At 42.8% G+C, this 26,818-nt stretch overlaps 1 protein-coding gene across 1 annotated transcript; it reads left to right on the top strand.

The window, feature by feature from the left end:
• LOC110965463 (histone-lysine N-methyltransferase ASH1L) lies at positions 1–25,105 on the top strand. Its single transcript, XM_051956507.1, has 14 exons — positions 1–600; positions 3,158–5,249; positions 5,294–7,054; positions 13,018–13,300; positions 13,455–13,637; positions 15,011–15,105; positions 15,483–15,556; positions 15,646–15,691; positions 15,776–15,816; positions 15,900–15,970; positions 18,464–18,642; positions 19,088–19,179; positions 19,316–19,458; positions 23,134–25,105. Exons 1-13 carry the CDS (start codon positions 1–3, stop codon positions 19,442–19,444), a joined length of 5,646 nt encoding a protein of 1,881 aa, XP_051812467.1. The 3' UTR covers positions 19,445–19,458; positions 23,134–25,105.
• The last annotated feature ends 1,713 nt before the right edge of the window (positions 25,106–26,818 follow it).

A 26,818-nucleotide genomic window follows, 5' to 3' on the forward strand; every position in this document is an offset into this window, starting at 1 on the left:
ATGGACCAGAGAGTGAAGGGGGGAAGCCCTCCGACCGCCGCCTCCTCTCTGGACCCCGCCCCTGCACCTGAGGACTCCGAGCCAGTGGCGGGGGAGAAGAAGAGGAGAGGCGAGGGGGAGAATGGTGACGCGGGGAAGAAGGAGGAGGAGAAACGGGGCGCCGGGAGGAAGCGGGAGGGCGACAAGGGGGCGGTTCTGGAGCTGCTGATCGAGGGGCGATGTGGGGGGCAGCAGATCCCCGGCAGGGAGGCCGGCTGCCCCGAGGGGAACGTACGGGTCCGCATCGGGCTGCAGGCCAAGCGCACCAAGAAGCCGCCCAAGATCCTGGAGAGCTACGTCTGCAAGCCCACCATCAGGACGTACCAGCGGCAGGGCAGGGGGCTGCTGCTGAGGCCCGACGGGGACGGAGGCCAGCAGAGCAAAGCAGGTGCTGCCCAGGACGAGGCGGCCAGAGAGCAGCGCTCCGGCCTGGATGCTGTCCAGACCACATCCAAACAAACTGCATCCGCTGCTTCGACGCCGCTCACGTCGTCACCGGCGACCTTCACCACAGCTTCCACCCCGACTCCAGTCCCTGCCGTCACCAAGGCAGCCAAACAGGTCGGTTTACGTCCTTAATGTCAGCTGGCAGAATTACTAACACTCTGAACCCTGAGCAGTTTCTGGGCATCACATTTTTCCTCACTTTGTTCTTTTTTTGGCGGCAATATAAAACCCTGCTACTCTATGCAAACAAAACAACCAGTAGTAGTAGAGGACAGTTAGAAAGAAAGCCCTCAATCATAAAAATAAGATTATTTATTGTAAAAAATTTCAAAAACAACCTGGAATCGGTTCCCACTGGTGCTAACAACACTGGGGGGAAAACAGCAGCTATACATGCTGTAAATATTTTACTACTTACATTTCTTATTTGTTTTCACACTCATCTCCTTTCTGCTCATGTAAACAGCAGTTCAACCGCTAAATCCACAAATTTTTCTAACATGACTGTTGGTCACAGCTGAGTCGGTCATGGCTTTAAGTTGTGTCAAGGATCAGAGAATTTTTAGTTTTTTTACAGAAGCTGCTTAAAGCAAATGGTTCAATTTTGGCATTTTTTTTTACATGAGACCGTTAGAATAAAGTTATTTTGGTGAAATATTGTGATTTCAAGCTTAGATTTGGTTAGTTTTCCCAACAAACCCCCCCCCCCACACACACATGATTAGCTCAAGGAAAGTTGAAAAATGGTTTAAAACAACAACATGCTTTTTAAACTATAAGCGTGTTTCACGATGCTGAACAACTTGCTCCTCTGTTCACTGCTGTACTCTTAAATGTTTTATTTTCCTCACTCCTTTGTGAAAACACTGCCTGCAATTTAATTGAAAACTACAAATTTTTCTAACATGACTGTTGGTCACAGCTGAGTCAGTCATGGCTTCTAAGTTGTGTCAAGGAGCAGAGAATTTTTTGTTTTTTAGAAAGTTGCTTAATTCAAATGGTTCAATTTTGGCATATTTTTTTTTTACATGAGACAGTTAGAATAAAGTTATTTCAGTAAAATATCGTGATTTCAAGCTTAAATTTGGTTCAGTTTCCCAATGAAAACCCCAAATCAAGTTGTCAGTTGCATGAAACAGTGGAGAATTAATTTTTTTTTACAGAATTAAGTTACTGTAAATGATCTATTTCTGGCATTTTTTTAAAAAAATGAGACATTCAAATAAAGTTATTTTGATGAAATATTTGAATTTAGAGGATAAAATTTGGTTAATTTTCCAAACAAAATCCCCAAATCACATTTGATTAGTTCGAGGAAAGTTAAAAAAATTGAATGATTCTGATTCTAATACATACTGTAATTTGAGATTTTTTAAAAATAAGAGAATATAATAATAAGAGAATATAATTAGAAAGTTGTTTCACCATGCTGAATGGACTATTGTTTAGAGCTTATGTTTTCATCAGTTTTCCCAACGAAACCCTAAAATCACACGATTAGTTGAAGTTGCAAATCGAACCATTCTGACTTTGGCAAATGGTTTCATTTGGGCATTTTTTAAAAAAAAATAGCATGCTTTTTAAACAGCAAGATCCTCCAACAACCTGTTTTTGAGCCATGCTGCATTTATTTTATCAATCCAGCATGTTATATGTTCCTCTCTTCTCTTATTTTTGGAGAATTTTCAATTGAGGCATGTACAATAAAAGGGATTTTGATAAAATAACACATTTATCACTCATAATATGTTCACAGACTGCTGGATATCATGCTTCTTTTTGTTTATTACAGTTTCTGTGTTATAAATAGTGTAATTTTGGAGATTTTTTGAAAAGACAGAATACCTTTCAAGCCTAGTTTTGGGGTTCAGAGAATAGAATTTGCCATTAAATGCAGTAAAAACGGAGAAAAAGCAAACCTGAGAGTTGCAGTGACTGAATGTGTTCATACATTATTAATGGCACATATGTGCTGTTGCTGTTTTGGTTTTTAACAGTTAGCCAGCAGGCTTATAGACGGTGTAAAAAAAAAAAAAAAACCCTCCCAGCTTTGAGCTCAGTTCTAATATGGCCAAATGAGCGATTCTCTCAATACTGAAAGCCAAGCAACACATTTGAATAAACAGACCTATAAATAGGACGACAGCACGGCAACCACTTGGAGTTATTGCAGACATTGGTCCATCAGTCCTCATGACAATCACCCAAGGAGAAGCTTACGGCTTCGGCTGCACAAACCTCACTCAGGCTGCAGCCAGCGCACCGAAATTACAGAACGTCTGAAATGTCAAGCCTTCTCATCTGTATTAGTGGCAATTTATAGCTACCAATAGCGAAGCTTTCTCCCTGTGTTTCTGTCTCTGCTTGCCTCTCTATATCTGTCCCTCTCGTCTATTTTTACATCCCCTCTTTTCTCTACCTGCTCTCATTTATCTTTCACTCCCCCTCCGTCCCACTCCCTTCCTCTCGGCGTCTCTTCGCCTTTGTAGCTCTCCTTTCTGTGTCAGCCCCGTTGCTGTTTCCATCACCTCACTCTCTCCTCCGTATGCCCTCATTTCTCTGCCTGATTGAGTCATTTTATCCTCTCTTTTAATGGGGCGGACAATAGCAAAAGCCGCCTCTTTGCCCGTTTGTCCTTCACTGCTGTGACCGAGATGTTTGCGTTCCCCAGGTTCCCGTCAAGCCGGCCGATAAGACGGAGGTGAACGGCTCATCGGACAAGGCGAAGAAGCCTCCGAGCGTCAACGGCCAGCCCGTCGCTGCAGTGCCTAAACCCTGCTCGCCAAAAACAGACCAGCCGGCTCCACCTTCCACCCCGAGCAACCAGACCGCCTCCGCTTTGGAAACCAGGAATGACGGAAGCACCTCCAAGAAACATAATGGTTTGGTGCAGAAGCAGAAGGGGTTACCAAACGGGAAAGGCTCCGCCAGCATCCTCGGCTCTTCCACCGCATCCAAAAACAAAGCTGGGAAACACAGCAGCTCCTCCTCCGTTTCTTCCACGGAGTCTTCGACGAGGCCTCCAGTTTCCACGAGCTCCCATAAAGAAGTTTCCACTAAAAGCAGGCCAGACTCTCCCTTGGTCACCTCCAAACCACAATCCTCCCCCGCTGTGGATCTCCCTTCTGCCCAACCTCAAAGTCAGGATGCCTCGCTAGAGAGGAAAAGAGAGAAGGACAGGAAAGCAAAGAAAGAGAAACGGAAAGACAAGAAGTCGAAGAGGGAAAGGCTGGAGGCTGACAGGGCAAAAAGCGAGAACAGAAAGGACGAAGTAAGGAAGAAGAAAAAGGAGAAGGGAAAGGATGGAAAATCGAGACACGGTAAAGAAAAGGAGGAGAGACGCAGGAGTGATGATTTGTGGAGGGACGAAGCAAAGACTGACAGAGGGAAGGCTGAGAAAAAGAGGCCAAGTCCAGAGAGACAAAGAACAGAGGATAATAACACAAAATGTGGTGAAACAGCTGACAGACTGGCAGCAAATCCAGATGAGAAAGAAAAGATGGATGACGGTTGCAAGCCAGTTAAACAAGCTGAGCCGGCAGCAGCAGCGGCGGCAGCAACAGGTGACGCCAGTAAATCAAAAGAACAGGACGTCTCCAGACATTCAACTGTGCCTCCGAGCCACCCCTCTTCTTCTGCCCCTCCCATGCCTTCTGCCCCTATATCTCCCCCGTCCTCCCCTCAAGAGCAGGACAGCCGGCCGCTCAAGAAACGCAAAGCCAGGAGGCCCAGCTGGACCAAGCTGGCGCACCGGGCTCAGAGGGCAGAAAATCAGGAAGCCCCTTCAGATTCCCAGCATAATCCTTCGCTCAGCTTCCCCCAGAACCCCAAGGCGCCCCTCCCCGCCAAAGCTACTACCCAGCAGAGCGATGAATCCTTAACCAGCAGCTCTTCCCCCGTTTCTTCTGCGACCAAACCGCAGATTCATGCATCAGACTCGGTAAGCGCTTCCCAAAAAAGAGGCCGCCCCAAATCCCACGGCTCCGGTTTGGACGAGCCTCCCCCTCGACTCTCACCGAGCGACATCCCGACCGAGGTGCCTCTTCTGGGCTGCGACGGAGTTCACAAAGTCCCCCTGCTGGAGCCGACATCCAAATCCAGCCCCAAAAAGCGTGGGCGCCCCCCCAAACCGAGGCTGCCTGAGGACCAGAGCGGGGATGATCACGGCGACCGGAGTCCGGACTTCCTTCCACCCGAGAAGGGAACCAGGCAGCTGAAGATCCAGAGGCTGATTAACGAGATGAAGAAGCGGAAGAAGAGGAGGCTCCACAAAGTGATGCTGTCAGGGTTCGCTGGGAAAGAGGGGAAGGGAGGCGAGGCGGCAGATGGGGAGGCCTCTCTGAGAAAATCGATAGAAGCTACGACGGTGCACACACTCTCAGCCCTGTCGTCCTCCTTCGGGAGCAAGCTGGGCCCTCAGATCAATGTGAGCAAGAGAGGAACCATCTATATGGGCAAGAGACGAGGACGGAAACCCAAAGCCCAGACAGCCAACCTGAACTCCCAGAGCTCCTCCCTGTTCTCCAGCACCTCCGAAACCTCCCTCTTCCAGCCCCAGCCGCCCTCTCACCCCTTCCCTTCCCCATCCCTCACCCACTCCAGCGGGGCTCAGAGTCCCTACAGCGAGGGCAGCCTCACAGAACCGACATCCTCCCTCCTTTTTCCTCACCCCTTCTCCCTGCCTTCCCCTTCCTCCTCCTGCACCTCCCCGCGGCCTCCCTCCTCCTCGTCGATATCCCCCTTCGTGAAGAAAAGCTGCCCATGCCAGGGGAGGCACCATTTCCCCTTCCACCAGTCTTCATGTAAGCTCTCCTGCCCCACCCCACCGCTGCATCACCCGCCCGGCTCCCCCGGACACCTGAAGGAGGCCACACCCTCCCCCGGAGCGAGTCCCACAGCGAGGAGACGCTGCCGAGCGACAGCGGCATCGGGACGGACAACAACAGCGTCTCCGAGCGAGGTGAGATGAGGGGAGTCCGGGGCATGCTGAGGCTGGGTCAGGGGTCCGGGGTGATTCTGGGGGCCCAGAGACACCCCTCTCTGGTGGACCGACCATCCCCGGTCTCCTCACCCCTCTCCCACATGTCCAGACACAGGAACCCCATGACCACCTCCAACGCCTTGGAGCGGCGACACCGGCACCGGCGCAGGGATTATGACTGCCCCTCGTCGTGCACCTGCCTTTGCCCTTGCCCCTGCCCCGGACATAGCAAGTGCCCCCACACGGATTATTACCCCTGCCTGGGGCACAATGCACTGAAGAGACAGAAAAACAAACACAAGAAGAAGCACCAGCAGCTCCACATGCAGGATCCGGAGTTCCTGGCCGAGCTGGAGGACCTGATCGGCCAGTTCAGTGAGGTCCACATCGGTAGACGAAGCTGGGCGAGGACGGGGCTCGGTCAGGGCTTTGAGGGGAACCCAGCTGGAGGAAGGAGACACCACACTTCCTCCTCTTCCTCTTCTCACTCGTTGCGCTCCAACATCTTCAGGATCAATCTGAATGGCTTCTACTCGCCTCACCCGTCGTCCTTCTCCACCAGTCCCTCCTTCTCGCCTCAGTCTTTCTACCCTTGCCACTGCAGCAGGAAGCCGGACCGCCGGCAGTGCGGCTGCCCCTCCAAGTTCCAGGAGACCATCGAGAACATGGGCTTCTATGGCGGCTACCCTCCGGCCACGACGCTCTACCACCACCTCCCCAGCTCCTACCCGCTGTCATCCTACGCCACCCATCAGCCCCACCACTTCCTCCTCAACCCGGCCAGGTTCCACCGACGGAGGAGCCGGCTGCTGAGGGAGGGAGCTCTAGGAGGGGAGGTGGACGGAGACGGCGGCGGCGGAGGTGGAGGAGGAAGTGGAGGTCCTCACCTCAGCTCAGGGTTCACGTCCGGCCTCTCATGTGGATGTGGGAGGAGCGAACACAAACACAAGCATAAGCATCGCCACCGGCATTGCGACCGAGACGTGGACGATGAAGAGGAGCAGGACGAAGAGGAGGAGGAAGAGGAGCGAGAGGGGCTGGTCGGTTTAAAGTCGAGGTCGGGGTTCATTCTGGGGCAGGAAGGAGGAAGGAAAGGGGCGAGAGGCGGTGGAAGTCTGCTATCGAAGGAGTCGCCGTGGTTATGCGAGAACGGGAGTGATTCCTTCTCCACCGCCGCCGGTTCATCTTCATCATCCTCAGCAGAGAGGTACAAACACACCTCCCTCACCTCGGTGGGGTTGGGCTCCTCCCACCTGTCGTCATTCGGCGGCGGTTGGGGCGGTTTGGGCCAAAGCTGGTCGAAATTTGGCGGCCTGGGAGGATCGAGGTTTGGAAACACCGGCTGGAGAAGCTTCAGCTCGGAGCAGCACCACGGCAGGATGGTGGCGTCCGACGGGGAGGACGATGACGCCGAGGACGACCGGTACGGGGCGTCGCCGTCGCCGACACACACCAATCTGTTCACGTCCGCTGCCACGGCAACGGGGGGGCGGGGTCTGAGGAGCGGATTGGCCGGGAGGAACCCAGGAAGTGGAGAGAGATCATGGAGGAGGGATGAACCGGCCTGGACTGAGAGGAGGGACTCAGGTGAGGAAACATCACTTAGTTGGAATAATCAGTTATGATCTGTTAAATTAATCACCAACTAATCCGATAATCAATTAATCACTTTAAGTCATGGTATAAAGTGAAAAGAGTTTCTGAAAACTGGTAGAAAACTACCCGATTGATGTTTTTTGCCATTTTCTTACATTTTATAGACTAAACAACAGTTTAATTATTTCATCAGTCTGAGTAATTTCTAATTAAAAAGTAAAAAATCTGTGATTGCAGCTTCTTAAATGTGAATAGTTTCAGTTTTTTTTCCTCTTCTGTGAAAGTAAACTGAATATATTCGAACATTTTGGGCATTTGGGAAACACTGATACATATTTTTTATTTTTATTTTTTTTACAATTTCCGGACATTTTTATTTTTAGACCTAACAGCAGATTTATTATCAATTTGAGTATTTTTTTAAATGAAAAAAAGTCAAAATTCTCAGATTTTTACAACACAAACAAGGTTGAACTTTAAACTGTACATCTCTTATTCACGAAAAGTAACTTGTAAACACTAATTTTGCTGCTTCTTGAAGAAAAAAAAACATACAGAACTAGAAGAAACTAGACTTAGTTATTTGAAAATATTTAGTTTGATCATCTTCGTCTTTCAGAATCTCTGGCGCTTTTACCCTTTTCTTACATTTTATAGACCGAACAGCTCATTTAACCAATAATTTAATCAGTTTGAGTCATTTATCAATAATTACAGTCCAAATTCTTTAATTGCAGCTTCTTAAATGTGATTTTTTTTTCATTTTTCCTCTTCTGTGGCAGTAAACTGAATATATTTGGACAAAATAACATTCAAGGAAACCCTGATCCTCATTTTTCACAATTTTCTGACATCAACTAATGGATCAGTCAAGCAAATTAATCGGTAATAAAACAAAAACCGCCAGAATGGTGGTATTTATTTGGCTGGAAACTGAAGCACAGTGTAAAAGTGCTGCAGAATAAATAGATTCGGTATCGACGTCGTCTTGTGAATAAAACAAATCAGCTCAAACACGTCATGCTGCAACTTTTTAGCCGTTTGATACCAGAACAAAGCTGACAGTGTTCTCATTTTTATGACTGGCCCTTCTGAGAACATCATTCACTCTGATTTCAGGCTGCTTGGATTCACACAGTTTTTCTTTTTAGCTTCAGTTTGTCGACCTGCAGGCTCCACGTGTGCAGCAGAGAAACGCTGAAAATGACGATGTGGTTGCAGAAATGGATTCAGTTGTACGTAAATAGTTTAGTTACAGGAACAACGTCCGTCTGTGTCAGAGTTCTGCCATATGGGAAAGGTTCTAAAACAGCTTTTTAAACCAATTTTCACTTTTTTTTTTCAGATGCACTTCCCTTCAAACTCTTCCTAATCACATAGTTATTTAAGGAATGTGCAGAAAATTTAAGTATTTTTTTAAAATGGCAATACCACTCCCTCTCCCTCAATATCATTTGGCCATACTTCAAACGTATTTGTAATATTTTTATTTTGAATTATTACACTTTTAAAGATTATATTAATTCATGAAGTAGATTTTTTGAGATTTATTAAACATTTTACAGATTAGGCTGTGTATATTTGCTCACGTATTGGATTATTTTAAGATTTTAAGAAGTCTTGCGCCACATGTCGCTCTGAAAAAAAAAAAAATTACGTAACATGAGAAATGCAGCCTAAAAAGTAGAAAAGCAATAAGAGATTTATGCGATACAGTATTGAAAACAAAATAAACTAAGAGTAGAATAGAAAAGTAAAAAGCAGTACTGGAAATCATCCTCAGATAATAAGTAATATTACATATTATAATGAAATATTGCACCTTAAAAACAAGCTGAACATGAAATATTACATTGAATATTTTCAGTTATGTTGACAGTGTACATAGAAGTGAAATATTGCACCTGAAACTAAAATATCGGACATATTTACATTATATATACACAGCACTGTGATCACAACTTGGTAATCATTTGTTTGTCTGTTTATGCTGCAGTTATGAATGTTTTGCACAAGAATGTGTAGTTTAGGGCTGGACCCGAATATACGAATATTCGGTATCCGGATATTAATTTTGGTATCCGAATATCCGAATATTCAGAGGCCAGAAATCACTATTCGGGCCAGCCCTAGTGTAGTTATTGACTAAATATCACATAATGATGAGGATTTATTCAAGTCATTTGGTGAAAATTCTAAGATTTTGTCAGTATATTTTGCAGAAAAGCATTTTTTTCCCCAGACTTTGTCCGTATGATTTGGAATAAACTACATCTGGTGTCCATGAAGGCGAGTTTTTATACGTAACTTTTAACAAAACATGCTGATAATAGTGGATAAATCTGATTTTACTTTGGTAGATCTGTAGTCTGATGCAAATTGAGTGTTTCTGTTTAATCAAATAGTGAAAATTCCTGTATTTTTTTCCAAAGTAAATTGCAGAAAAAGCCAACTGTCAGTTTTTTCCAGCGTCAAACAGAACTTCTGCACGGAATTAAATTACTCAAAATGGAGCAGTTTTTATGTGTAAAATGTTTGGGAAAATGCTGTGAAGAGTGGAAATACAGATTTCACTTTTGCAGATTTTGCAGTCTGGATAGTTTTTGCTACCTCAGAGCAAATTTCTTGTGGCTTTTTAAAGGAACCACAAAGCTCCAAATGCCGAGTGCAAAACCAAATCTGACTTCCATCCAATGCAAGTCCAGTTTTAGGTCATTTGGTGAAAATTCCTGCAATTTTTTCCAATACATTTTGCAGATAAACTAAATATCAGAATGTCAGTTTTTCCTACAAACCTCATCCAGTCAGTCAGGAATCAAATCACCCAAAATGGAACAGTTTTTATGTGTAAAATGTTTGGAAAACTGCTGTGAATAATGGAGAAATCAGATTTTACTTTTGCAGATTTTGCAGTGTGGATAGTTTTCGCTTCTTTAGAGTTTCAGAGCAAATTTCTTGTGGCTTTTTAAAGGAACCACAAAGCTCTGCATTCTGAGTACAAAGCCAAATATGAATCCCATAAAATGCAAGTTTGTTTTTTTTTAGGTCAAATGGTGAAAATTCCTCGATTTTTTTCCAAAATAAATTACAGAAAAAGCAAATTGTCAAGTTTTTTCCAACATGGAACAGACCTTCTGCACTTAGTCAGGAATCAAATCACCCAAAATGGAACAGTTTTTATGTGTAAAATGTTGGAAAAAATGCTTTGAATAGTCGAGAAATCAGATTTTACTTTTGTAGATTTTGCAGTCTGGATAGTTTTCGCTTATTAAGAGTCTCAGAGCAGATTTCTTGTGGCTTTTTAAAGGAACCACAAAGCTCTGCATTCCGAGTACAAAGCCAAATATGAATCCCATAAAATGCAAGTTTGCTTTTTAGGTCAAATAGTGAAAATTCCTCTATTTTTTTCAAAATAAATTGCAGAAAAAGCAAACTATTGCAATGTCAATTTTTCCTGCAAACCACATCCAGTCAGTCAGGAATCAAATGATCCCAAATGGAATAGTTTTTATGTGTAAAACTGCTATGAATAGTGGAGAAATCTGATTTTACTTTTGTAGATTTTGCAGTTTTCTCTACTCAGGACTCTCAGAGCATGTTTTAGATGCTTTCTAAAGAACCACAGAGCTCTAGATGCTGAGTAAAAAGCCAAAATCTGAATCCAATCCAATGCAAGTTAGAGCTTTAAATGTAAATTCCTTCATTTTTTCAACATATATCGCAGAAAAACTGAATTTTAGTTTGTTTTCCAGCATCGTGCAGCTCCTAACGCTCAGTAAAACAGGGAATCTAACATTAACTGTGCCCACCAGTGAAAAATGACAGCAGCGAGCGAATCCTGACAGCTGGCCGACGGAATCGGTTTCATGCCAAGAGCCTCTTTTCACTTTGCACAGTATGACAGATTTTTCTATTTGTACAATGTGGAGATGAAACCGTGGCGCCGGTCGTTTGCCCGATATAGTGGCAGCGTTGCTTTTTTTTCTCAGGTGTTGTTGAGCCACACATCAGAGAGGAAATCAGACTCCTTTTCTTTTTATAGCAGACTCCGGCCTGACAAACACTCCACAGCGGCTCTCTGCAGGAATTTTTAAGAAGTGTTACAGCAGGAGGGCAGCATCTTGATGGGAATCTGCCAGAAAAAATCTTTGAAATCTCTCCTGGGCTGCAGCGAACCGCACGCTGCTGCAGCCCCGGGGCGGCTCGGCGAACACGGTCATTAGTTAACCACCAGATCGGCTATTTAAAGCGCCGGCCGATTCCTCACCGCTGCCGGCCGGCGGGGCCTGTTTGGCTTGGAAAAATCCAATAAGGGAAGAGTGGTCAGCGTTGTCAGGGGCTGTGGAAAATGGAACAAAAAGACAGATGAGCTCAGGAGAGACTGATGAAGGAGCAGCTCAGAGGTCAGGACGAGGGCACAGGAATAGATTTAAACCCAGCTGCATAATGGTGGAGAAAAAACAACAAAATATGTAGATTTTCTGTAATACGCTGTTAAAAAAAATACTTGATTTTTCACAGGATGACTTGAAAAAAGCCGGAAAAGATGTCTGATATAATTTTTTGCTTTGCATTTGCACTTTTTGTACAGATTTAAATGACTTTACTGCCTCTCGTGGTGGCAAAAAATTGCAAAAAACTGCTTTAAAAAAAGCTGTTTATGGTGATGTTTAATGAAATATTTCCATGCAACTGATTTATTTTTGCAACCAAATCTTCTTTTTCCATCAAATTTTGCCGTACGCGTGTGAAACCTGCAGGACAACAAACTCTGTGTCTAATTAAGTTTTTAGAAAATGGAAACAAATTCCAGTGTCTTGTGAATGTTAGTGCTGCACAAAGCTGAAAAAAGCAGAAATTTTCAGCAGATAACTTGATTAACTGGCTGGAATGATTTCTGAAGCAAAAATAAAAAAAAAAAAAAAAAATTTGCAATCTTTTCAGTGTTTCACTCCTGTAATTTTGCTGAGTAAAAATCTTCAAAAAAATCCTAAAAAATATCTAAAGTGACTGCATATAAGAACATTCACAAAAAAATCAACCAAAATTCAGCGAAACTTTCTGGATTTTGATTGTTTTTTTGTGAATGTTCTTAAGAAACATTTTAACATTTCTTTTTTCCAACAAAAAATATTCAAAAATTTCCCGAAAATGTTGAAAATGTAGGGCTGCACAGTGCCGTAGTGGTTAGCACTTTCGTCTTGCAGCAAGAAGATCCCGGTTCAAATCCCGGGGTGGGCCTGGGATCTTTCTGCATGGAGTTTGCATGTTCTCCCTGTGCATGTGTGGGTTTTCTCCGGGTACTCCGGCTTCCTCCCCCAGTCCCAAAAAAATATGCTGAGGTTAATTGATAACTCTAAATTGCCTGTAGGTGTGAATGTGAGTGTGATTGTGTGTCTGTATATGTAGCCCTGTGACAGACTGGTGACCTGTCCAGGGTGTCCCCTGCCTTCGCCCGAGTCAGCTGGGATAGACTCCAGCCCCCCCTCCCGCGACCCTAGTGAGGATTAAGCGGTGTATAGAGAATGGATGTTGAAAATGTGGACATCATATATGACATATTTTTTCCCCACATTTTCAAACTTTAAAACGGCTCCATTTTGACCTGCAGGATGACACGAGGGTTAAATGAAGCTAAAAACAATAAACCTGTGCATCCATGAAGCTTTAAATTACAGGAAAAGATGTTCAATCAGACAGAAACAAACTCACGTGTAAAGAACGCCCGCTGCTCTTTGTTTGCGTCGTATTTTTCTGCAGCGACAGCGGGGATAAATCACTTTTTAATGCGTTTCCCAGCAGCGATCTGCTCAGAGGAAATGTGACTCACCTAATCTGTGGTCCATCCGCATGACTCAGCCCAGACCGGCCTCACCTCACACCTCCCGCCGGCTCCGTCGCTGATCCACATCTGTCTCATTTCCTCCCCCCGTCCTCCCTCTCAACGACTGCAGGTTTACAAGGTGACTCGAGGAGCCGGGGGCAGCAGAAAAGTGTGCCAGCGCCAGACGTGGTGAAGAACAAAAGGAGGCCCGGACGTCCCAGGAAGCACCCGCTGCCCTCCGACGCCGCAGCCTCGCCGCCACCGCCGCCGCCGCCGCCGCAGCATCACCACCCGCCCGCAACGCCGCAAGACCTGCTGCAGCCTCGTCAGCGACTCGGAGGCGACTCGGAGCTGGAGGCCAAGAGGAAGCGAGGCCGCAAGAGGAAGCACGGCGACTCCCCGTGTCCCCAGAGGTAAAACCCTGAGCTGGTTGACTTGACAATCCAATACAACCAACTCGCCGCTGGAAAAATTAACCCGCCGTTTTCAGCACTGTGTGCTAAACCAGTGCCTTTTCTCTCTTTCTCTTTTTCCTCTCTATCATTCTACCTCTCTCTTCCCTTTCAGCATCGCCGAGGATAAACCCGAGTGCGACCCCCTCCCCGAGCGTTTCGGCCAATCGGACGCCGACCCGCCCCAGGCCCCGCCCCCTCCGCCGCCGCTCGTCCAAAGGGAGGAGAGATCTGACGGGCCGCCCAGGAAGAAGTTCCTGAGGGCGGGTCTTTACTCCGACGACTACAAAACCACAGAGTTAGTCCAGCTGATGCACAAACAACCTGTTTAGGGTTTTTAAGCAAAGTGGTCATAAAACGCTTTCTGTAGTTTTTGAGTTTTGTGTTTTCAAGAATGGTCAAACATCCAAAGCCCCACTGTGTAGTTAGGTGTTTCTATGACTTTACCTATGTAGTTAGTGTCTTTTTATGGCCATAGCTGTGTATTTAGCTGTTTTGTATTAATTTAGCCGTGTAGTTAGCGTCTTTTTATGGTCATAGCTGTGTATATAGCTGTCTTGTATTAATTTAGCCGTGTAGTTAGCGTCTTTTTATGGCCATAGCTGTGAATTTAGCAGTTTTCTATTACTTCAGCAGCATTGTTAGCTTCTATCTGTGACTTTAGCTGCTTTCTATGATTTTAGCTGTGTACTTAACTTATGTCTCTGTCTGAAAGTGTGTAATTAGCTTTTAAAATTTTATAGTTATGTAGTTAGCATCTTTTTATGGCCATAGCTGTGTATTTAACTGTTTTTCAGTTGCTTTAGTTGTGTAGTTAGCTTCTTTCTACAACTTTCCACATTGTTAGCTTCTTTCTATAGCTTTGGCGAAATAGTTAGCTTTTTTCTATTGCTTTAGCTGTGTTGTTAGCTTCTATGTATGACTTCAGCTGTGAAGATATCCTCTTTCTTTAACTTTACCTATGTAGTTAGCATATTTTTATGGGAGTAGTTGTGTAGTTAGCTTTTTTGTATTAATTTAACTGTTGTTAGCTTATGTCTGTGACTTTAAGTGCATCGTTAGCTTCTTTCTATGGCTTTGGCTATGTAATTAGCATATTTTTATGGCCATAGCTGCGTAGTGAGCTGTTTTGGTATTAATTTATCTGCATTGTTAGCTTCTTCCTATGGGTTTGACTATGCTTTAGCTGTGTTGTTAGTGTCTGTCTATGACTTTAGCTGTGAAGATAGCTTGTTTCTATAACTTTAGCTATGTAGTTAGCATCTTTTATGCTAACTACGTAGCTTTGTATTTAGTTGTTGTTAAGTTACTTTAGCTGTGTTGTTTGCTTTTGTCTACGAGTTTAGCTGAATTGTTAGCTTCTTTCTATGGCGTTAGCTATGTAGGTAGCTTCTGTCTATGACTTTAGCTGTGGAGTTAGCTTCTTTAATGACTTGAGCTGTGTAGCTAATTGTTTTTCTATAACTTGAAGGGTTCGGAAGCAGAGTGTTCTGACCCACTTTCTGTAGTTTCTGAGAAAAAGTTCTGTGTTTTCAAGAAATGTCTAACATCCGAAGCACCACTGTAACGCTATATTTGGGTTGTGGGTTAGACCTCTCTGCTTCTAACCCCCTCACTTGTCAGCTGGTTTGTTTGTTTGTTTGTTTGTTTATTTGTTGTTTTTCTTTCCAGACCGCCTTCTCATGCCCAGAAGAACTGCAGAGAGAGTTTGGATTATACACCAGAAGAACACGACTACAGCCTGCTGCCTGCTCCCATACATGTTGGTGAGTGCTAAGAATGAGCTAACGCTAATAGATTAATCTCTTATTTTTCAATTCATGAGTCAATTCGTTTTCTCATCAAACTGCTTTTTAAAATTAAACATCAAAGTTGACAGAATTTGACTCTTTTGACAAGTATTTACAAAAGAAAGACAAAAAAGCAGATTTTTTTATGAAGTAATATCAGTTAATTAAAAATATTAAATGTAAAATCAGTGACTGCATGAGTATTCACCCTCTAGTTAATGTTTTTTTTTTAAACATTTTTTTCCTTTTAGTATTTTGTTGTTAAAGATTCAATGAATAAATGAGTGAATAAACACTGCTAGTAGCTTATTTTCCTGCTACAGCTCATCCTAAACCTGTTTTATATCCTGCAGGAAAGTATCTGAGGCTGAAGCGAATTCATTTCCAGCTGCCCTACGACGTTATGTGGCTTTGGCAGAACAACCAGGTAACATTCAGCCTCAGTAACATAATAAAAGGGTTTTTTTTAGTCTTGGAAACGTACCAGGATTTAATTCTCCTGCGGCTCGGTTGCAGCTCCACCACCAGCCTGCCGTCCCCCTGAAGAGGAAGCGACGCTACTGTGAGTTTCCGTTTATCAGATGTGTTATCGTCAGGTTTGCCGATGTGTCCGATCAATACTCACTGATGTCTCTGATTGTCTCAGGCCGGCTGAAGGAGAGGACGGCTTCCTCTCAGCAGGCAGCGGTGAGTCCTGTGGCTTCGGGTTTGTTTTATCCCGACGTTAATAAGTCATCCTCTAAAACTTCGTTTTGCTTTTGGCCTCGCAGGAGGAGAGCTCCAGCGACATCACCAGCTTATTCCCCCACCTCGACATGGAGCCTTTGACCGGCACTGAGAGGTAAAGAAAAACAAAGACACTCATAAACCGCCATAAACTCACGTTTTCAAACAGTTTCTACTTCTTCTAATACTTCCTTTTAACCTTTCACTTTTCGAAGGCTGCTTATGTAACTTCTTTACATAATAAAGAACAACTTAACACTATGAATCCCCCACAAAAAAGCAGTTTGAAAGTTTAAAAATCCACCAACAGTACACCATTTATCAAGCAGAAACAGTGCAAAAAGAAGCAGTCGTCGGATTGTGAAATTTCTAACGGTCTTTGAACTAATCATCCTGTGAACATACCCAGACCTGATATTAAAATCCAGATTTTTTTATTCTACAAAAAAATAAAACACTCGCATGAACCAAATTCTGCGAAAAACAAAAAATTCTGTTGTTCTCGATGCAATCGTGAAGCCGAATCTGACTCAGGTGAAACCAACGGTCTTGTGACAAAAATTCAGGGACTTTTTGGCTGAACTGCAGGCTGTGTTTACACAGAGCAGATGGAAATTAAAAATGGAGCTTGTAAATATCTACAGTGTGTAGAACCACCCATCTTTTTGTCACCCATCTGTTTTTATTTTCTGCATACATTTTGCAGAAACCTGTCACTAATTTACTGGGAAAGGAATGTTCCATATTTAATTAGACAATCCGTTTTAACCCTCCGATACCAAAAACATGCTGGCGGGTTTGTGAGACCATATTCCTTTAAGAAATAAACAAAAAGCCAGGAATGGCAAAAACAGATAGAATTTTGAGATCATTCCTGTTATGTTTCTTGTGTGACATACGGTTCTGTCAAGAAACACGCCAAAAATAAGCTTAAAATTGCGATTTAAAAAAAAGCTGTGACCAACAGGTTTATGAGAAATATTTAGGTTGAACTGCAGGCAGTGTTTCCACAGAGGGACTGAGAGGAAAACCAAAGCTCCGGGATGAATAAAATAAATGCAGCATAGCTCAGAAACATTGAACAGAGGAGGAAGTTGTTGGAGATACATTCAGCATGGAGAAACACCTTTCTACAGTAAAAAGTAGGTGCTACAAAAATGAAAATGTTCGTGTTCGGCTTCTGGGGGAGACGGCCTGAATATTCGGGGGAATATTCGGATACCAAAATTTATATCCGGATACTGCCGTAGCGAACGAATATTCGGATATTCCGGATATTCGGGTCCAGCCCTAGTTCAAAGTGACTCAAAATTTGTCAAAAATGACAAAACCTGTCAAAAATGATTTGAAAAAAAGTGTCTAAAATAACTTAATTTGTCTGAAATTGCAGAAACGTGCCCAAAATCTCTTTTCTAAGTGTCCAAAATGATCTAAAACCTGTTTAGAAATGATATAAGCTTGTCAGAAATGATAGTCGAAGGAAAATAAAATGTACTGGATCAATAAAATAAATGCAGCATGGCTCAAAAAGAGTGAACAGAGGAGAAAGTTGTTGGAGATCCATTCAGCATGGTGAAACATGTTTTTACAGATGATGAGCAGAGTAGAGAGAAAAAGTGTGGAGGGGCCGGAAACATTCAAATATTCAGATTCAAAATAATTAAAAATTGGTCCGCAGTGACTTAAACTTGTCAAAACGATTGAGAAAATTTTCGAAAGCGTCTCAAAAAAATGTCAGAAATTGCACAAAATGCCTCAAAAAAGGTATAAAAGGGCCTGAACTTGCCTAGAATGGTTGAAAAAATATTTGGAATGTCTCAAAACTTCTTAAAAACAACCACGAGAGGAAAACCAAAGCTCCGGGATGAATAAAATAAACGCAGCATGGCTCAGAAACAGTGAACAGAGGAGGAAGTTGTTGGAGATCCATCCAGCATGGTGACAAAGTGGAAAAGTGTGTAGAGGCCGGGAACATTCAAATAGTCGTATTCAGAATGACTCAAAATTGGTCCAAAGTGACTTGAACTTGTCAAAATGATTGGGGAAATTGTCAAAAGTGACTCAAAAATGGTCCAAAATTGCACAAAATGCCTCAAAAAAAGGTATAAAAGGGCCTGAACTTGCCTAGAATGGTTGAAAAAATATTTGGAATGTCTCAAAACTTCTTAAAAACGACCACGAGAGGAAAACCAAAGCTCCGGGATGAATAAAATAAAAGCAGCATGGCTCAGAAACAGTGAACAGAGGAGGAAGTTGTTGGAGATACATTCAGCACGGCGACACGTCTTTCCGTTAAAAATGGCGAGATTCTAGTGGATGTAAAATGTAAGTCGCCATGTTTTTCAGGGTCGATAACATCTGTAGACGCTTGGAAAAATGCTGAAACTCAACTTTTTTCTTTATGATTCTGTCATCCTGCATCATAGACGTTTCTGAGTTCTCTCTGCTTCTTCGTGGTTCTGTTTCCGTTGAGCTGCAAGACTTTTTAGACTTCAGTGAAAAAAAAAAAAAGGAGCCCACAAATGCACACGGTGGCAAAAAACAGTGTCCAGAAACAGCCTGAGGGTTGCGTCTCTGGACTGACGTCGGCGGTTTTTTGTCCCTCCAGGAGCTTCGTGGTGAAACATCACGTCTTCCTGGTGAGGAACTGGGAGCTGGTTCGAGACCGACAGATCCGGATGAGGATCGAGCGGGAGCGGGAGCGGGACGCCGACGGGGAGGACGAGGACGAATCGCGACGCCCGTCCTGTGATGGAGCCAATGGGGACGACGGCCACATCAAGTCAGGTCCATGAAGCAAGTGTGTGTGTTAGTTTTCGTTTCTGTAGGTGTTTGTGTATGCATACGCGGTCCGGCTCTCATTCCTACCGTACATCTGTGTCTTTTGGCGTCCTCGTGTCGTGTCTTTTTACTTTGCATGAATGTGTGTGTGTGTGTGTGTGTGTTCCGCCTGGTTTTTGGCTCGTCTCTCCATATCATACTCAGCAGCGCATACTGAGTGGTTTTCCAACCGCAGCCTGCAGAAATGTTTCCCCATTTCTGTCATCCAACCGCTGGTGTCCAACAACCCAGCAGGCATCAACTTTCCCCCATTAGCAGCGAAACCGCACAGTTTCCATCAAAGACCCGCCGCCTGATTGCAGATAGAAGCCGAGGAAGACGTAATTGGAGATGCGTCTGTGTTTTTGTTTGCTTTTCGCTAACGTACGGCTCGACCTTTCCCCTCCCTCAGATCCACCAGTGGGGGTGGAGGTGACGGTTATCAGCAGTGACCCCAACCAGCTAAGTCAGGACACCTCCAGCTCGCTCACTGCCAGCCCCTGTGTGAGTTTTACTGAAAAAATAAATACACAAAAAAATCCCCGCGCAGAGAACGTTTTAATGCAAATTCCCGCAAGAGTGAAAATCTGCTTTTGCCATTATTTTGTTCTTTTTTTTTTTTCTTTTCGCTCCGCTCCAGCCCACCAAACCCCAGAACGGACAAGAGGAGGAGGGAGAGGAAGAAAAACGAGGGGAAGGAGAGGTCTGCAGCAGAGAACAGAGGAGGAAACGGCTGAATGATTTACTTTTGACCCTGCAGCATTCATAAGCTAACAGATAGAGGTAGGTGGAGCAAACAGAGGAAAGGTGGAAGTACAATGAGTGCAATATGACTTTAATGTCAAACGACTCAGAATGGTAGCGCCTCTGTGCACATGCCTTACTTCTAAGTTGAAGTGTTTCCTCTTACAAACAATCAAAAACAAGCCCTGTACTGAATATTTAGGCCCCAAAGTAGAAAGTCAATGCGACAAAAGTGAAAGCACCTTCCAGTGAGCTAAACCGCATTAACGTGTTTCGAGTATAAGACGTGAGCAGCAGATCTTTCGTCGCTTTTGGGCCTACAGACTGTATCGATGTCTGCATCATGGCTCCACATGGAAAAGAACTGAACAGAGGAACTCAGAAATCTGACTGTGAGACTTCACAAAAATGCAAAAGGATCCAATAAGGTCAACTAAAAATCAGTGAAACACACCTGCAGCTGTAATCAGGAGGCACAGAAGGAGTCATAGTACCAGTAATCAGGAGGTCCAGAAGGAGTCATAGTACCACTAATCAGAAGGTCTAGAAGGAGTTATAGTACCACTAATGAGGAGGACTAGGAGTCATAGTACCAGTAATCAGGAGGTCTAGAAGGAGTCATAGTACCACTAATCAGGAGGTCTAGAAGGAGTCATAGTACCAGTAATCAGGAGGTCTAGAAGGAGTTATAGTACCAGTAATCAGGAGGTCTGGAAGGAGTCATAGTTCCACTAATCAGGAGGTCCAGAAGGAGTCATAGTACCACTAATCAGGAGGTCTAGAAGGAGTCATAGTACCAGTAATCAGGAGGTCTAGAAGGAGTCATAGTACCAGTAATCAGGAGGTCTAGAAGGAGTCATAGTTCCACTAATCAGGAGGTCCAGAAGGAGTCATAGTACCACTAATCAGGAGGTCTAGAAGGAGTCATAGTACCAGTAATCAGGAGGTCTAGAAGGAGTTATAGTACCAATAATCAGGAGGTCTAGAAGGAGTCATAGTACCACTAATCAGGAGGTCTAGAAGGAGTCATAGTACCAATAATCAGGAGGTCTAGAAGGAGTCATAGTACCACTAATCAGGAGGTCTAGAAGGAGTCATAGTACCAGTAATTAGGAGGTCTAGAAGGAGTCATAGTAGCACTAATGAGGAGGACTAGAAGTCATAGTACCAGTAATCAGGAGGTCTAGAAGGAGTTATAGTACCACTAATGAGGAGGACTAGGAGTCATAGTACCAGTAATCAGGAGGTCTGGAAGGAGTCATAGTTCCACTAATCAGGAGGTCCAGAAGGAGTCATAGTACCAATAATCAGGAGGTCTGGAAGGAGTCATAGTACCACTAATCAGGAGGTCTAGAAGGAGTCATAGTTCCAGTAATCAGGAGGTCTAGAAGGAGTTATAGTACCACTAATCAGGAGGTCTAGAAGAAGTCATAGTACCAATAATCAGGAGGTCTAGAAGGAGTCATAGTACCACTAATCAGGAGGTCTAGAAGGAGTCATAGTACCAGTAATTAGGAGGTCTAGAAGGAGTCATAGTAGCACTAATGAGGAGGACTAGAAGTCATAGTACCAGTAATCAGGAGGTCTAGAAGGAGTTATAGTTCCACTAATCAGGAGGTCTGGAAGGAGTCATAGTTCCACTAATCAGGAGGTCTAGAAGGAGTCATAGTACCACTAATGAGGAGGACTAGAAGTCATAGTACCAGTAATCAGGAGGTCTAGAAGGAGTTATAGTTCCACTAATCAGGAGGTCTGGAAGGAGTCATAGTTCCACTAATCAGGAGGTCTAGAAGGAGTCATAGTACCAGTAATCAGGGCTGCAGTGGTTGTTCTCCTAAAATGTCTCTACAGACAGTGAACTATTTTCACAATCGAGCTGTGAAAAACAGACAGCAGCTGTTTCAGACTTGGTACAGGAGTTATCAATGGAAATCAGAGTTTCTGTGAATCTCAGACAGTGAAGAACATCAACTTCTATAGACGGAGGTCAAGAAAAACTTATTTAGCACAAAAAGACAAGCTAAACTTAAGTAAAATGCATGAAAAGAAGCTTGATGGATTCTAGGAGAACATTCTTTGGTCAGATGAAGATAAATGAGTTCAGATGGAGTCCAGCATGTTTGGTGTGAACCTGACCAGGACTACCACAGTGGATGCATGGTCCTGACAGTGAAGCATGGAGGTGAAAGTGTGATGAGATGGGGAGATGACATTTATAGATGGATGTCTGAGGATAAACTGAAATACTGGCTGATAAGAAGCAAAGAACTAAATCACACAAGAGTTTGTAGAGAAGTGAAAACTGTGACCTTCACAAGTGTGTTGCCTAAGACGGATCCAATAGAACATCTTCTGGGTATTTTAAAGAGAAAGTTGGCAAGCCGAAAATTGGCATCCTTTATGCCGAGGAGAATTGTGTCAAAAATAGAGACGGACATTTGAAGTGTGAAAAAGGATCTGACTTCAGTTGCATTCCTACTGTTGATCTAGATTTTTAATATGATAAATCTAAACTGTTAGTTTTTAATTCTACATCAGAGAAAATACTGTTTAACCCTTGTGTCGTCCTGCTGGGCAAAATTAACCCGTTTTAAAGTTTGAAAATGTGGAAAAAATATATATTTTCACTGTGAAACCTCTGATGTCCACATTTTTAACATTTTTCAGAAATCTTTGAACATTTTTTGATGGAAAAAAAGAAACGTTATAAACGTTTCTTAAGAACATTCACATAAAAATCAACCAAAATCCAGTGAACTTCATTGGATTTTGGTTGATTTTTTTGTGAATGTTCTTAATGAAAATATTACAAGTTTTACTGATATATATGGAATCACTTTAGATATTTTTAGGATTTTTTTTTGGAAGATTTTTACTAATTTTTTGAAAATATTTACAAAACTTTTCTTGCCAAATTTGGGGGATTTTTTTTTAAATAAAACTTTTAAGGGAAACTTTTAAGGAATGACTTTTTCTTCCTGATGGTTTCACAAGTTTTCAGAAATTTAGGAAATTTTTTTGCAGAATTTTGGTATTTTTTCAGGCAAGGAAACAATATTTTTTGGTGCCTGTAAATGAGGACAACAGGAGGGTTAACTGAGAGGTATTTAACCCTCGTGTCGTCCTGCGGGTCAAAATTGACCCGTTTAAAGTTTGAAAATGTGGGACAAAATATATATTTTCACAGTGAAACTTCTGATGTCCACATTTTCAACATTTTTGGGAAATCTTTGAATATTTTTTGGTGGAAAAAAATGTTTCTTTCAGAACATTCACATAAAAATCAACCAAAATCCAGCGAATTTCGCTGGATTTTGGTTGATTTTTATGTGAATATTCTCAAAGAATATATTAAAAGTTTTACTGATACATATATAATCACTTCAGATATTTTTAGGATTTTTTGGAATATTTTTACTAATTTCTTGCAAGTATTTACAAGAATTTCCTTGCCAAATTTGGGGGATTTTTTTTTTTTTAAAAATAAAACTTTCAAGGGAAACTTTTAAGGATTTATTGGAATTTTCTTCCTGAAGGTTTTGCAAATTTTCTTGCTGAATTTTTCAATTTTTTTCAGACAGGGAAACAATATATTTTGGTGCCTGTAAATGAGGACAACAAGAGGCTTAACTCTGAAGTAATGCAGCTGCTGCAGGTGATACGTGCCTTGCTGTGCATGCATTGTCGCGTTGACGTTGTCTTGTGTTTGCGTAGGTGGCAGCGCTCCGAGGAAGGGACCAGAACCACCACCGGTACAGACGGACTCGAACTGATGTCACAGCGCCGCCATCGCCGGCGGTGATAGAAAAAGATGGAGGCGAGCGAGCTTCAGAAAACTAAACGCAATGAAAGAAAGACATCTCGCACACTGACAGACGAGCGCGTCGAACCTCGCGCTCCGAAGGGCATCGCACCGAGGATGAAACCATGGCAACACACATCTTTTGTCCAGGCGGCGGAGAGGATGAACGGAGATCGACTGTCCCGGGAAACAAAAAAAAAAAAAAGAGAGAAAGAAAGAAAGGAGAAGAAAGGAAACAGACCAGCTGAAAATGAATTTGCACTAGTGCTGGACGAACAAGCACACTAAAAGACTGTCGCGTACGCTGAGTGGACACACTATAAAAACACACACTTTGATCGCTCTCACTTCGGCACCTTAAGCAAGATTTGGGACGGAGAGCGGACACGTGCGGTACTCGGCGTTTTGGCTCCGAGAGAGACGATGAGCTGCTACATGGGAAAGAAAAAAAAATGTAGCCGGGGCCCTAAGTAGGTCAAAACCGAACCCTCGTTTTACTTGTTAAGCTTTTCAAAGTCACATTGCACCTTTGGGAAATGGCACGAGGAGAAGGCGAGCCAGTTAAAAGCTGTAGAGACAGTGTTAGTGAGGGTTTTTTTTGTTTGTTTTTTCCTTTCACTTTTACCAAGACAGTGTCTGCTATGTACCAGTGAATAGGCAGGGGAGGGGGGGCCGGGCTTAGCGATAGGAATTTTGGCATCGCGGCAAGAGAATTTCTAATGAGGTTTTAAGAAAGAGAGAAGTTATTTTTTTGAGCAGAGAAACATAGAAAGGCGAGCTCGTCCGCTTGGAGAAATATATCCGCGATAGGAATGTTTTATCGTCGCCTATTTTTCAGTATTGCTTCCGGAGGTGTACAAAGTGTTTTTGTTTACTCAGACTGCCTTGGAGAATGTTTTTGCTTCGGAGCATTGACAATCAGAATGTCCTCGTCGGGTCGGGGGGGGGGGGGTTAGAAAGAAGAGGAGGGGGGAGAAAAAAAGGGATTGATTTGCCCCAAATGCTCTGTAGAAGTGCCATGTCGTCTTGTGTATAAGCGAACTCATGCAGTCTTTAAAAAGCAATATCTCCTCTGATAAGGACTATATATCCGTTTTTTTTTTTGTTGTTGTTATTTTGTCTTCTTTCTTTTTGTTTTTAAGTTGTGAATATTCGAGGATGGGAGGTCGTTTTTTCTGTACAGATGCATTTAGCAGATCGTTTCATCTTAGGAGCATCGGGCTGATCCGTTTAGTTTCATGTGAATGTACAGTACATAGAGAGACCTGTTTTCCTTCTATCAGCAGTAGCGTGTAAAATTAGTAAACATACATGACAGTACTATCCGGATTATACATAACAGATAATAATCAAATGTTTTTAACAAATTATACAGCTGACCAATATATCAGACATTTCTCCTTGACTATGATTGTATATGATTTTTTTTTTTTTGTAGAATTACATAATTTGTCTCGGTTTTTTTTAGCTGTTTTTTGGTCAGACAATCAGTGACAGTGAATTAGTTTTTTCCAGTGTTAAACTCCTGCTCTCTCTCTCTCTCTTTCAGTAGTGCGGCTTCTAATAACGAGCCAAGAAAGTGCAATTTCTTTGACTGTTTACATACTGTATGTATATTTTTCCTCTTTCCTTTTTTAACTAAGAGCACTACATTATTGCCAGTGGATGATTAACTTTATAGCAAAGGTACAAATAAAGAGTTATTTATCTAGTTTGCATGACATGTAACCTTTGCCTGTCGCCTCCGATAATGTGCATCTGGAAAACTAAAAAAAAAAAAAAAAAAAAAAAATCAGAAAACAGTGATAACTTCAACGCCATAGAATGTCAGCTCCAACTTTTTGCCTCTATATCCATAATAATAAAAGCATTTTATGTCTACTAGTACTGAACCCTGCAGGCTCTCCTTCTTGCTGTGTGATTGTGAGCGTGTCCTTACCGCAGCGATGCTAATCAGCTTGGGCTAACAGTGCTATCTAGTGGCGTTAGATTGCATATCTCGCGCCGTGTTGTCCTCCATAAATGACCCACAATGGAGGACGCTGTCAAAGGAAACTCGGTTTGCAAGATGGGGGAGGGCTGCTGCAGCTCGCTCCGGGGGTATTTTCTCCTCGACGCCCTTCCGAAACGTCCGAAAGCATCCCGGGACGGTTGTGCACGCGCGAAGATTAAACTGTTCTTGCTTCCTCTGCAGTCTCGACACGCGCAGGTGGATTCCTGGAGGTGTAATCTGTAGCGTAAAAAGTGCAACATCACCCAAATGTCAGATGAGTAAACATTGCGTCACCTCTCAGTAAGAGCATTACGTCTGAGGTGGTGAACAGTTTAGATTCAGCAAATTAAAAATACAGTAGAAACACAATGCAACAGAAGTTATTAGTAAGATTCAAATGGTTTTTTAAAATATATATATATATTTCGTGTGTCCACCTTTATTTCTGATTCGGCTGTCAAAGGTGTTCTACTGGATTTAACCCTCCTGTTGTCTTCATTTACCAAAAAATATTTCCTTTTCTGAAAAAAAAAAAAAATCCCAAAATTCAGCAACAAAATTCCACAAATTTCTGAAAATTTGCAAAACCTTCAGGAAGAAAATTCCAATAATTCCTTAAAAGTTTCCCTTGAAAGTTTTATTTAAAAAAAAAATCCTCCAAATTTGGCAAGAAAATTCTTGTAAATACTTGCAAAAAATTAGTAAAAATATTCCCCAAAAAATCCTAAAAATATCTAAAGTGATTACATATGTATCAGTAAAACTTCTAATATTTTCTTTAAGAACATTCACATAAAAATCAACCAAAATCCAGCGAATTTCGCTGGATTTTGGTTGATTTTTTTGTGAATGTTCTTAAAGAAACATTTTTAACATTTCTTTTATTCCACCAAAAAATGTTCAAAGATTTCCCAAAAATGTTGAAAATGTGGACATCAGAAGTTTCACTGTGAAAATGTTGTTTTTTTCTCCACATTTTCAAACTTCAGGACAACACGAGGGTTAAATCAGGTCATAGTTCCTTGCGTGATTTCATTCTTTGGATGGTTCTAATGCTGGAATCTTCCTCTTCTTCCAGCTTCTGCAGACTGGGAGTCATCTTGTTAGTCATTATTTTGATTTATCCACAGATATGCATCTACAAATGTCATCTCCACAACGCCTTTTTCCTCTCATTCAGCTCCATATCATCATACTTCCACCTCCATGCTTCACTGTCAGGACCATACATCCACTGTGGTAGTCCTGGTCAGGTTCACACCAAACATCTGAACTCTTTTATCTTCATCTGACCAAAGAATGTTCTCCAACATCCATCAGGCTTCTTTAGTTCTTTAGCAAAGTTCCAACTTACAGTTTTAAGCTGAACAGCAAGCAAGCTTCATCTTCTTGGATGCTGACTACATTTTGAAGTGTTCTTCACTGTCTGATCTTCACACAAACTCTGGTTTCCAATGATAACTCCTGTACCAAGTCTGAAACAGCTGCTGTCTGTTTTTTCAGCTAGATTGTGAAAGGAGGACAACCACTGCAGCTGTTGTTGGGGATTATTGGAAAAGGAGCCAAAGGGCCAAAGAGGCAGGTTCTTAACAAAACAAAAGCAA

This window comes from Acanthochromis polyacanthus, chromosome 12 (assembly GCF_021347895.1).
Source record: "Acanthochromis polyacanthus isolate Apoly-LR-REF ecotype Palm Island chromosome 12, KAUST_Apoly_ChrSc, whole genome shotgun sequence".
Taxonomy (NCBI): Eukaryota; Metazoa; Chordata; class Actinopteri; family Pomacentridae; genus Acanthochromis; species Acanthochromis polyacanthus.